The sequence below is a fragment of the Odocoileus virginianus genome, chromosome 31 (assembly GCF_023699985.2).
Source record: "Odocoileus virginianus isolate 20LAN1187 ecotype Illinois chromosome 31, Ovbor_1.2, whole genome shotgun sequence".
Classification (NCBI taxonomy): domain Eukaryota; kingdom Metazoa; phylum Chordata; class Mammalia; order Artiodactyla; family Cervidae; genus Odocoileus; species Odocoileus virginianus.
The window spans coordinates 13,127,862-13,141,240 of record NC_069704.1 but is presented as its reverse complement, the minus strand read 5'-3'; the positions used below and the strand labels follow the sequence as shown (position 1 = coordinate 13,141,240).

General features: G+C 47.7%; 1 protein-coding gene and 1 pseudogene across 7 annotated transcripts in view; both read right to left on the bottom strand.

Annotated features, from left to right (window-relative positions):
* The window catches only part of PTPN3 (protein tyrosine phosphatase non-receptor type 3), a 151,704-nt gene that overhangs the window by 56,639 nt on the left and 81,686 nt on the right, over positions 1-13,379 (bottom strand). For all 7 annotated transcript variants that reach the window (XM_070459322.1, XM_070459319.1, XM_070459321.1 and 4 more), the window contains 3 exons: positions 9,008-9,052; positions 5,507-5,559; positions 816-936 (listed from right to left, as the gene is read on the bottom strand). In XM_070459322.1, the coding sequence (XP_070315423.1) occupies positions 816-936; positions 5,507-5,559; positions 9,008-9,052 (219 nt within the window). The remainder of the gene's footprint in view (positions 1-815; positions 937-5,506; positions 5,560-9,007; positions 9,053-13,379) is intronic.
* LOC139032490 (U2 spliceosomal RNA) lies at positions 7,612-7,707 on the bottom strand (annotated as a pseudogene).

Below are 13,379 nucleotides of genomic sequence, written 5' to 3'. Positions count from 1 at the left end.
TGAGCACACGCTCTTTAGCCCTTTCGGCCTTCATCTATCCTTTCAGCAGCAGCCTCAAACTCCCAAACGTCACGGTACTATTTTAGGACGCTGGCTCCTGCATGGGGAGCAATTCTGGGAGAGGATGGGCAGAGCCTCTTTGAAGGGACACTGGGTGCTTAGGCCTTTGCTTCTTACGGCCTTCTTGAGAATGTGAGGTCCCTTGAGACCCGGCCTTCTGGGTCAGGGTGGCCCTTATTTGACCTGGCTGGATGGAGCCAGTGCAGCTTGAAGAGAAGGGGGCAAGGGAAGAGGAGGCCAGATTAGGGTGAATGTGCTGGAATGGAGGCTTGGCCCGAGGCAGCTACAGAAGGCTGGAAGGAAGGCGGATTCACCAACTGAACCAGTGAGGGTTGGGGTTTACCCAGCCCGACGGCTCTTAGGTCCGTCTGCCTGTCTGTCTATTCAATACCACTTAAGGAAACGGCCCATTTCATTAAACGTAGGAAACAGTTCAAAGGTTTGTTTGGTAGAGTCAATGTGTGGGGCAGCCAAATTTACAACTGGCATTTCCTTCAGGAATTAATGGATTTCAATGACATCTGAAAAAGAACACAGCAAGTCATCCCGAATTCTCATAGGATTTCACACTTTACAGAAATGCTAGTTATGCCAAATATATCTGTCACCATAAGAGCTCAAGGTTCACAAACCTCTCACTTCTTGAAAGAACGTTCATGGGCAAAAGCCAGAGAAGACGACATCAAACCCAAGGGGGTGCGAGGTCTGACAGCACCGACCTGAGTTTCCAAAGTAGGTCACCCACCCCTCCTCACCTGTGCTGCTCATGGAGCGACTCCACCTTCGCTAAGAAGTCCTCGTTCTGATCTGGTATGAACTGACTATCAGAGAGATAGCCCGGAGGATGAACGGAAGAATCGTAGTCTCCAAAATGAGCTATCAAGACAGAATGAGGGGAACAGCACCTTTTCAATGTGGTCTGTATTTATAAGCATCTACAACATCACAAGAAGAAAAATTCATCAGAAATACTCTCTATTAATATCAATGTCTCCCATCCCAGAAGGAAAGGAGATGAGTGAGGTGGTTGCTTATGTGAATTTCATCCCCAATCTTCAAAGTCAGATACAGGGTTTTTTTGCTTTACATTTACTTGGTTTGGCTCACCCTCGACTGCCATCACACAGAAGGACTGCTCTTTGGGACCTGGGCTGTGATGAAGGGATCTGTGTTCTCCTTTCACTGTTCCTTGAGGGTTGGGAGTAGCTCACATCCATCTCTTGAGCCGTGCACCAAGGCATGGCACGCAGTAGGTACTTGGGTGCTTGGAACTGAGCTGTAAAGAGGCTACTGCAAAGTTCAGCTTTGCAAGGGTAAAAGGGCAGACTTGGTCATGGGCGGACCACAGGCCAGGAAGGCCAGCTAAATGTGGCTAAGCTGTGGACGGGAGTGTCGAGGCTGTACTATGTAAGCACAAGTGTGGCTTACAGGTGAGTTTTTTCATGGTGAAGTGTATGACTGTGCATTTACAGGAAGCAACTTAGATGCCCTTAGGCAGGATCCCCAATGAAGAAAGCTTGAGGAAGCCTTAGAATCAGCTCACCCGAACTCCGAGTCTTGAAGGAAAAGAAACCTGAAGTCCAGAGATGAGAAAGGACCTACCCCTATCACAGAGCCATTTTTCAGCAGTCAAGGCCAGACCCAGCTAGAGCTCCCATCATTCTACCAGCCTGACTGCCAGGCCTACGAGTTGCTGCTGGCCATTTGCAGATGACAGTGGTCTTGTTCCCAGAGGGAAACCAAACCCTGCAAATGGCTTTCCTGAGGTCAAACAACTCAAGGCAGAGTCCTATTAAATTGAATGCTGCATGTTACATCAGTTCATGAAGATCTTAGAGCTCGATTTGGTCATCCATCATGTTAATGAATAGTCCCAACCCCTGTGCCTTTCTGCAAACACAGAGCAAGTTTCTCTCTTTAGTCAGGTCACTGACAAATATCTGTACTTAATATAAGACCAAAGAACCCCCTCTAAGGGGTTCTGTAAGGGTCAAAGGGCATTATATAAAAATACGTTATTTTCAAAACCTTCATTCTTTGACCCTCCCAGACCCTTGAACTCTTAGTCGGCTACTCTGCAATGCCCTGTGCTAACCACTAGGGGGAGACAAAGTTAAGCAGCCTTTGGAAACCATCTGCAAAGCACAGGGCAGTCTCCACATTGAATTTAATGACCAATGACATCACCCCATTAGATGCTCTTGATAACCTAGTGACAGGCATTGCTTTTAGCCCCATTAAACAGATAAAGGAACTGAGACTCAAGGAAGGAACCCGCCCACGGCTGCCCAGGCTGGTAAGTTGGAGCCTAGACCCTGATCACAGTCCATCCTCTTTATCTACTTACTGTACCACATGCCCTGAACTCCAGAGCAACACACTTTTCTATTTGTGGGGAAGCAACACATGAGAAAATTAATTATAGCAAAAAGAAAAGGAAATAAATGCTTATGTGGGAAATACCTTGTCTTTTAAGTCCCATGCATTCTTCTGGCTGATATTTTGTATTCTGCAGGACAGAGAGTGTCTCAGGTACTCAAATGCATGGTGTGTCAAGCTTTCCTGCTGGGAAAGCCCTTGACTTGCTATTCATCCTAGTCCAACTTGATCTTGGAGGCTCTTACGGGTCATCACTAGGAAGCTTTCCCACACTATGTCCCCCTGTACCTCCTATCCCCCCGCCAAGGAGAACAGAGCGGTGCCTCCCCCGTGCCCATCCTCACTGCCAGCATCCACTGGTCCATCTCTGTCTCCCACCAGGCTGCAGACCCCTTGCAGAGAGCAGTCATGCTCTCTGTGCAACTCGGGTATGGTGCAGAACCCACACATGGCAGAGGCTCAGAGACCATTATAGAACAAATACGTTATTTTCAAACACTTCGTTCTCTAACCCTCACTGATCCTTGGCAGGCCACCAGCAATTTTTCACCCTCAAGTCCTTTCAGGTTCTTTATCCACAGATCACTTTACTTTTTATCTATGTCAGAACACGTGCTTTTGGTTGGCTTCGCTGACCACTGGTAGGCTTGTCTTCATGTCAGATGTCTCTCTGGGACAATCTGGCAAAGTGTATCAGATAAAATTTAGGTTTGCTCTTTGATCAAGCAATTTCATATCCAAGAATTAATCTTACAGAAATATATGCACAGAAGTGTAAGAAAATGTATGTAGGTATATATACTTGAGGGTGGAGGAATAAGAAACCTCTACTTAAAACTGCTCATCTGACAACTTACGATATTATTAGCATGACAGCCATGCTCAAATTTGCATTGCAGCTAGTTGACTTTTTAAATGCTCATAACTTTCTTTAGTCCCTATTTCTATTGATTCTTTGTAGAGGGAAACCTGACTGCTGAAACTTAGGAATTTTATTTGGGATTCTAAATTTGGCCACCGGATTCAAAGAGCTGACTCACTGGGAAAAGACCCTGATGCTGGCAAAGACTGAAGGCAGAAACAGAAGGGGGTGACAAGAGTATGAGATGGTTGGACAGCATCACCAATTCGATGGACATGAGTTTGAGCAAACTCTAGGAGATAGTGAAGGACAGAGGAGCTTGGCATGCTACAGTCCATGAGGTCGCAGTCAGACATGACTTAGCAACCGAACAACAACAACAACAACAAATAGTTTGTTTACAATAGACTGTTCCCTTTTAAGACTTTTTTTTTTTTGATGTGGACTATTTTTTAAAGTCTTTATTGAATTTGTTACAATATTGCTTCTGTTATGTTCTAGGTTTTGGGCCATGGGGCATGTGGGATCTTAGCTTCTTGACTAGGGATCAAACCCACACCCTCTCTATGGGAAGGCAAAAGTCTTAACCAAAAGACTACCAGGGAAGTCCCCAACAGGCTGTTCTTTAGATAGCTTTCTGCTGGGCAGAAAAGAAAATACAGTACGAGTTAAACATTGTAATATTTGCCATCAGCCAGGCACTATTTTAAGAGTTTTACATCTATTTCATTTTCACTATGACCCTATGATTAGATACTGTTATCATCCCTACCCGACAGATAAAGTTGAGGCTCAAAGTAAGGTAGGTATAATTGGAAGACCCGAGGCCCAGGTAGTGTGGCTTCAGCCTGTGTTTTCACTGACTCAGTTAATAGCGATGGTCCAACTCTAAAGAGTTTTCTAGTTATCACCTTCCCAGGTGATACATGAACTGAGCAGTCGTATTCCAAGCTGTCCTAATCACCATCATCACCTCCATCTTACAGGTGAGACTCAGAGAGGTAACACTACATTAGAAGCAGATGGGAGGGCCAGGTTTAACTGGAGTTTGCATACAAAGCGAAGTCCTTCCTCCTGCTCCTGTCCTTCACACCCGAAGCTCTAGCGGCGGGTACCAAATGCACTCTGAGATATGGGAAAAACCTCTCCTCAGCCGACCAGCCTGGCAGAGGTGGGGTCCACTGGGTCTCGTGACCACTAAGAACGCAGGCTGGCTGGTGTCATTTCCCACATGATGGGACAAAGCCAGGTCCGTGTCAGCTGTACTGAACGGAGCAGGGACCTTTCATCCACCCAGGCTCACCCCGGGCCACCTCTTCCACGTCTCCCGCTGGGGAGAAGGGGATGCGGGCGGTGTGGGGAGATAACTGAGTAAGAGGATTCTTCCTTCAGCTTAAGCAGGCCTTGATGGAAAATTCCATCTGGACTTGCCATCCCACATGGCAGCCACTAACCACATGTGGCTATCAAGCACTTGACATGTGGCTGTTCCAAACTGAGATGTGCTGGGAGTGTAAAACCTGGACTGGTTTCAAAGACCTACTGTGAAAAAAAAAAGTAAAATACCTTAACTGTTTTTACATGGATTACACATTAACATAGTATTCTGAATCTACTGAGCTAAGTACATTAATATGATCCATTTCATTTTACTTTAATATGGCTACCAGAAAGCTTAAAACTACATGTGCAGCTCCCATTATATTTCTATTCTACTGTGCTGCTCCAGGCCTATAACCCATCAAGCTACTGAAACTAAAAATAAATTCCTAAGATCCCAGCAGTGTCTCCGAGCAGTACCCAGCAAGTACTGGGAGTGACCTCCAGCAAATTTCTGAACCTATCTGGGTCTTGGTGGTAGAAGCATTTGCCCCACTGGGATTTGTTACAGAGTCAAATCTGATTGTGACTGAAGGCATTGGAAACTGACTGAAGGTATTGGAAAATGTAATGTGTGATAGGATTCTTCTGTCTTCTGGGCTCCCCTGGGAGAAAATCTCATTTTCCCTAATTGAACATCCCTGAGCCTCAAGAGAATGTAAGTTAGGATGAAAAGTGGGACCATCCAGACAGCCAGAGATGTTGCCCAACAGGATTCCGGGGGAAGGGAGAAAGGGACTCGGAAAAACAGGAGAGGCCAGCGAGTTTCTTAATATTCTGGTCAGAGCAAGCTGTCCATCCACGAAACACTCATTTGTGACTTACATTGTACTGCATAGGATGCTAGAACCACCGCTGAGTTAAGAGGGCAGGTTAACCTGTCAGGAGAAAAACACATTAGGAAAGTTACCAGAACCCAACACAGCCCGAGACAGCAATTGATCATGGGTAGCACGTGCCTTTTTCTTGGATTAACCATTTAAAAACATCCCGAATGATAACAAAGAATTTTAGGATACTCAAAACAGTAAAGATAAATGTAACACACTTAAGAGTTTTTGAAATTAAGACAGAATTTTCCCATTTTTAAAATAAAACATTATTAATACAAATACCATGAGGCTAAAGGTCTGATGTCGGCTAAGGTTTGGCTGGTCAAGAAAGGTCAGGCTCATATCACTAAGAGGAAAAGTGTACTCTTAGGTCAATGGGCAGGCAGTCTTTGTCTCTTTCTGGTAAAGATGTGAGACCTCTCCTAGGACTAACTGAATTCCTAAGTTCTGTTAACTCTGATTCTTGATTACCCGCTTTCCAAAAGGGTCACCTCCTTTTAGAAGGGAAAAACAGAAAAGTATTCTGAATTTTAAAACCCCTGTGAGTTCTCAATTATTTGATTAGTTACTATGATGTAAGACTCCTAAATCTATTCACCTTCCTGAAACTTCCCACCTAGAGGCAATGTTCAGCCACACCTCAGTCTTCCTGCGTCCACCAGAAATCCACAAACCCAAGTTGGACATGTCTTCCTTCTTTCCTCCTGAGCTCAGCACCCTCCCAAACACCCTGTCTGGGTCAAAGACTCTATCTCTGTCTCTGTTATATTCCGAACCATCTGGTGGCTCCCTCCTCTCCATTCAACCTCGGATTTCACAGTCTGCCTAGGAGCTCATTCAGCAGATCTGGGCCGGGGATCACTGCCAGGTAGGGGAACACATGAATGGCAGCAAGGGTGAGGGCTTGGAGGGTTGGGTGGGTGGTGGGGGGGGGGCGGGGACACAGAGTTTAAAAGCATTCCGCCCAGCAACCCTGTGGGAAGTGGAGAAAACATGCAGTTTCCATGGCAGCCCATCAAGTTCCCAAGATATGAGTCACCCCCACCTCCCTGACTAATCTGGCTGGCTCACCAGGGCTCCCCTCCTGGTCTGCTGTGCTGTGCGCTGGTCCTGAAGCTGAATATGAATATGGAGGTAGCCCGGAGGGGGCCCCCATCTTTCAAGTAACCCTGTGTTCCCGCTAGAACTTCTAAATGCAGATACATCTAGGGATACTTGCTATCTATCCAATCAACTGGAGACTCAGCCCATGGGGACAGCAAAGGTCAGCATTCACTCTCCCACCAAGATGGGCTTCAGTGAAGTCAAAGCTGGCATCCTGCTACAGGAAGAGCCTGTGAATGGGGTTTGGGGAACAGCTTAGAGTGGCTAAAGGGGTTCAGTCTAGATGGAAGGAACAACCCTATGAGTAAGTCAGAAAAGAACATTTCCAAAGAATGGCGTAAATAACAAACTAAAGAACACCGTGTTCTTCGACAGATTCCTCTCTTTCTCAGTAAGTTTCAGGGTCTCCACCTGTCAGACAAGATCGCCTATCTCAGCAGGAAGGAGAGGATGAACAAACCCTTCCTAGCCCAAGAGAAATGCTAACCAGATCCACCGGCTCTGTCAAGAGATCCACGGTTTGTAAGGGCCAGATGCCACCCTGACCCCACACCCCTCGCCCCCAAGATGAGGGCCGCCTGCAGGCCTCACAAGGTGCCAGGGATCTGAGCCAGGACATGGGCCTCAATAGGCTTTTCCTGTTGAAAATGAAGATGACCAATTTCCAACACTTGAAGAGCCAGACTGGAAGCTCCTGAGGGTAGGGGTGGGGGCCAGCCTCATCTGACCAGCACCGTCAGTGCCTGTCTTGTAAGAGGTGCTCACAAAACATGTGGGGAGAACACGGTGGTGTGCAGAAGAGAGAGACACAACCGTTTCTGCTGCCACAGAGGGCTGCCTGGACCCAGGGCAGGGGTGACCATTTCAGCCGAGAGCTCCCCTGAAATACGAGGCTGCCTCAGGAAAGGGTGGGCACCGGGTTACGGGAGGGGTCCTCTCTCTCCCCCTGGGTTCTCTCAGAAGCCCCTGGCAGGGGGTCTCCAACTGGGACTGTGGGGGTAGGGGGGTGTCCTCACTGCCCAGTGAGATTCATTAAACTGGTAAGAACAGAGACTACGCTTGATCTTAGCCAAGAGGCCAAGAAGTGACTTATCTCCTCATGTCCTGCTTATTGTGCTACAGAAGGGACTTGTTCCGCCCTCAAATGGGAAGATGAGCCGAACTGCAGAAACGGTCTAGGGCCACTAGGCCATCAAGTTCTGGCGATCCTTTCTTCGAGCGGTCTCTTGCTTCTAACTGTCCCTCCTGCCCCCCACTCCTTGCGCCCGATTCTCTGGCCTGGATGCCTTTTAACAGCTCCCTCAAGGGCTGTGCCTTCCCTCCGTCCCACCCAGACGGAAGCTCCTCAGCCTCTTCCAGCCTTCCCTGGAGACGCTGCTCCTGCCAGATCCGTCTTGCTTAAACACCCCTGACAGCGCCGCTCTGCCTGCTGGATCCAAGACGCAGCCTGCGTGAAGAGCTCTCCTTCCCTCCCTCCCCCTTCTCTCGTAAGCCCCCAGCATGTGGTCTCCAACTGGGACTGTGGGGCGTGGGGTGCTGTCCTCTCTGCCTAAGGAGATCTGGCTCCTCACATCTCCACCAGCCCCCAACGCCCAGCTCATCACAGCGGTCCACACTCTTCCCAAAGCTCACACTGGCATCGCCTTCTCCTAATGCCTGAGGCGGCTGTGCTCTCCTCTCCGCATGCTGGTCCCAGCTGCTTCACGGGCTCCTGTCTCGTTTCTCCGATGAGACCTCAAGCTCCCACGTGGAAGCCCAGTGGGGGCTTCCAGAGACCCTCCCCAGTAGGAGCAGGAAGTGGGAAGGACAGGAGCCAAACACGGCTGCTCCCACCTGTTCGCCTGCTGCAGTGTCTCCGGTAAGTCAAGGAAAACTGAACGCTGGAGAAGGTGGCTGGCTCAGGGACCACTGACTTGGAGTCTCCCCCCTCCCTGAGCCTCTCAGATAACTCTGTAGCCAGGGAGATGGTCCTCACGCACAAGAAGTGCTGAAACAGGGCTGAAGCTCCAGTCTCCAGCAAAGTTCCCCAGAGAGAAAACGAGTCACTCTGGGTACTCAGGGGCTCGGAGGGGACCTAAATTGGGCCTCTGCCTTCCTGGATGAAGCTCATTTCATGTTCAGGGTCTCTCCCTCCCTCTCTCTACAGCCTCTCAGGTCTTGACCAGAAAGATAACTGCCTTCTGGAATAAAACTGAAACATCATGAAATGAGGCTTCCTAAGTCCAGACCGAGCCAGAAACAGACGTCTCAAGCAGGATGCTGCTTTCAACATCCGATCGCTGTTTACATTTAATCTTGTTACCAGAAACGCACACTCATTAGATTAAAACCAGGAATTTCAGTAGCCTGGGGCAACTGATGGGAAAAGAAGATGCAAAATTCTCATTACCTTCCTTCACAAATATCCATCTTCAGTTGTAAGAAATACAAATGCCTATGAAATAATTGATCTCATTAATTCATAATACACAAAGGAAAACATGCAAAAATAATAATAAAAGATGAGTCAAGGACAAGACCTACACATTCGAAAAACAAAACACACAAAACATATTTTTGTCTCAAGTATCAGGTGCTGTTCCCATACATTGCAAAGCTGCCCCCATTCCGTCACAGTGGTTCCTGTGGCTGCCTTAGTCTAAATGGGCCAGGGGGATGATTTCCAGCCAGCCCCACATGCACATGCTGTCTTAGGGATGGACAGAGTGACAGGAGCCCACAAACGACTGGCTGGTGCTGCCGCCAGTGGGCGCCCCCGCCCTGGACCTTCCCAGTCAAACTTGGGGTATCCGAGAGCGCCGGGACCCACAGGCCGCCCCTGCACGCCAAGGGGCTGCTGTTCTTCACACAGTATTTGCACACCCACATTCCCGCTGTGTGAAGTTATTGAGAGGAGGAGGGTCTATGCAGACACCTCCTTGGCTGTGGTGCAAACACCCAGCTGGGCTTTTTCCTGGGTCCCAGGAACTGTGGGTGCCTGAGCAAAAGCACAGACATCAGCTGTCTCCAGGCTGAATTGTGCGCATGTCTGTGAGCTCCCAGCACTGCTGCTTTGAAACCTGGGACTTGATCTGCGGACAGAACCTGGTAAGCTCTTGGTAAGTCACAGGCGCCTCTGTGCAGGGAGCAGAGGGCATCGACAGTGCTGTGAGGGCCAGGAAGGGCCCTGGAGCACGTTATATTTAGGGACGCGGGACATGTGACACTTGGCCGCCGTTCCCACTCTTTTTTAAAGCCCGGATTCACATGGGATACAGATTCCAGTGTCTGGCCAAGGTGAGAAAAGGGAAACTTCTTGAAATCTAATACAGAGGCAGGAGTGTTCAGGGGGCAGGAGAGAGAGAAAATTTTGGCAGTTTAAACAAATCAGTCTCAATAGTCCTTCTAATTTCGATGTTTAAAAGTCAAGGTGCCAGTGTTTTGAGATGTGAATGTTTCACATGGTGTTACAACCCTGTATTTGCACAGTTCTGGGCTGTGTGTGGCATTCACAACTTACTGATTCATTTTAACCTCTTTGGACTGCAAGGAGATCCAACCAGTCCATCCTAAAGGAGATCAGTCCTGACTATTCATTGGAAGGACTGAGGTTGAAACTGAAACTCCAATACTTTGGCCACCTGATGCGAAGAGCTGATTCATTTGAAAAGACCCCAATGCTGGGAAAGATTGAAGGCGGGAGAAGAAGGGGACGACAGAGGATGAGATGGTTGAATGGCATTGCTGACTTAATGGACATGAATTCGAGCCAATTCCAGGAGTTGGTGATGGACAGGGAGGCCTGGTGTGCTGCAGTCCATGGGATCACAGAGTCGGACAAGACTGAGTGACTGAACTGAACGACTCTGAAATGGGTACCACTACCTCCATTTTTTACTGATGAGAACATGGATGTTCAGATGGGTGACGTGGGGTCAGCGATGTCTGTCTTATTTTAACCTGGACACTCGTGTTATGAAAAAAAAATCTGACTATATTACAAATCTCTTATGTGTCTAATGACTAAAAACCTTAGGATCAATCTCCTAACTGACATTACTTTGATTGTAAGAACTGTCAATTACTCTTAATACATTCAGCGCCAGAACACCGAGGGACGGTGTGACATACACAGGCTGAATCACGCTTATTCCGTATCGCAATCTCTATCTCTGCCACCTAGCGGAACACAACGAGTCCTTTCTACTTTGTTCCGATGTTTATTCAAGCTGATATTCAAGGGGAATTAAGTGTTCTCTCCTCCTATAATGCTACTGAGAGAAAAAAGAGGAGGGAGAGAATCACAGATAATCCAGTGGTAAATCTGGACTTTCACTGACGAGTCCTGCTAGGCAGTAGGTCTTCCTTGGGACATAAAGGAGAACAGGAACCTGGAGACCCCCGTTCACCAAATGCTACCTTGTTGTATATTCAGCAATGTCTCTGAGTTAGCCCTAGGATATCATACAAAGACACAGGAATAGTGGAACGATGCCCAAGCCCCTAGGAATCTTGGATCTCCCTAGGAATCTTAAAGGAGCCTGATTCTGAGACTGCCAGTACATGAAAGTCTATATAGAATGGTCTAAATTTATCAGGAACAGCCGTTGTGGAGGCTCACAATCAAAGAGACAGTGATTAGGAGAAAGGAAGTCATTTAGAAGAGATGCTCCATGTGTCTGACTTCAGAAATGTAAAGGCTCATGCTGGAGTCTGCCCCATCCATGACCTCAACTTCAGAAAAAAGCAACGAAGGCCTCCCTGCCTAGATCCTTGGTAAACAAACAGGGGACAACACACACCACCTCTGTATTCCTTCTTTGACCCTTGAGACTAAATTTTCTTTAAAGGGGAACTTCCTTTTGGATAAGCTATAGAGCTGGGGCTTAAAAAAAAGATACTGTGTATAATATGTACATCAATTATACCCCAATTAAAAGAAAAAGATAGTATGGGTCAGGAACACAGGAAAAATTCTTCCTTTAAGTAAAAACAAGACAAAAGACCATTTTTAAAAAAATTAATGGTGGAAACCTGGCCCAGACTAAGAAGAACTGGCAGTCCTGGCTGTTTTCCCAGCTCTCAGGAGGCACATGGCTAGCATAGCTCCTGCTATGTTAGGGGAAAAGCGGTGCCCACGTCCCAGGAGCTGACAGCTATAATCTTCTCCACACTGGGGCGACCACCCATCTCAAGATGGGAGGTGGGGTGTGGGGCTGGGTGTCAGTCTGGAACCGGTGACTTTTAGGAGGAACACGGACCAACCGAATTTTACCTGGGACTTACGTTAAGAACAAAATTTAGCCTATTACTTGTCTTGAGCCAAAATCTGCCTTTCTGTAGCTTCCACTCACTGACTATAATTCTACCACCAAGCACATTTAATTCCCCCTTTCCCATGCCGGCCTTTTGAAGATCTGAAGGCAGCCTTCATTTCTGAGTCTCCTCTCCATCCTCATCCCTCCACCTCCTCAGGTGTCCCTCAAACGCCAGGGAGGCTCAGTAGGCAGAGGCTCTCCTGGTGGGTATGGGCGTGGAGTCCGACGCCTGAGAGGGGCCCTGGAGAGGGGCGCCTGGGCTAAGCTGGCGGGAGTGGTCCCTTCACTCAGGTACCCTGGGCAACTCTGGGGCACCAGCATGTCACGGAGGACAAGGGGTTATGGGGGACAACCCGCTAGTGGAGGAAGCGCAGTTCACACTTGGGGTGGGAACCCTTCAGTGGGTAGTAAAATCAATTTAATGAGCCACAGTTGGCATCTTAAGTGAAGGAAAGGGAAAACCCAAGGGTGCTTTGCACTTACTATTGTTTCAAGAATGTCTGCTTCAGTAATTTACATGTATCTGTGTAATATATTACAAAGCAAAATATACATGTGGGGTTGTGATTGAAAAAAAAAAGAAAAAAAATCCCACTGGTTAAACACACACACACACACACACACACACACATAATCCATCATGACATTTTAAAACAAAACTTGAAAAAAACTTGGTATTTGGTGGTAGCCTGGGGAAATCTCATAGATCATGTCACCCCTTTGCGTCCGCCAGCAGGAGCTGATCTGCTGGCCTGAGCATCCTACACTTCCCCTTAGTCCACCTGTGTGAAGAGCTATTATGGGGAAAACTCAAGGCACCACTTGTATGTCCCATAGTTACCAATGAGTCATGTGGGCCATCTTATATCTGCTTAAAATTTAACTTGATAGTAAACACAAGTCAAATTATCAATGCCTTCTATTGTAGAGGGACGGGTGTACAAAGAAGACAAACTAGTAATAGAATAATATTTGGCCTTTACACACATTACAAGTTAAAATGTGATCGTGTGATTACTAATTTAAAAAAAGGAAAAAAATGAAACAGCACTTTCCACCCAAGCTAATGCTGCCTCCTTGGTGATGGTCTCATGGCCACCATGGGCACAAGACCGGATTTAAAGATCCTGAACATTCACTGCTTTTTTTCAGGTGGAAGAGTTCCCCTCACTAAGAAACACAAATGTTTCAATAACCAAAGGGCTGGCTGATGCCCTGGGGGAGGGGAAGGAGAGGCCAGGTGCGACTCCAGAGCCTGTGTTTAAATAGCAACAACTCTCCTGTGCCCCCCTCTTTGGTCCCCACCCAGAAAACCCACAACAGGAGGGCCCGGACCTGAGCCCAGCCTGGAGGGGTAAACAACTCTTGCAGCCCTCTCTCTCTTATCTGGTTCACAGATTCGTGGAGGCAGAGGCAAGATGCTGCCCCGCCTCCTCTCCTACCAACTGGGGATCGAATAGAAAG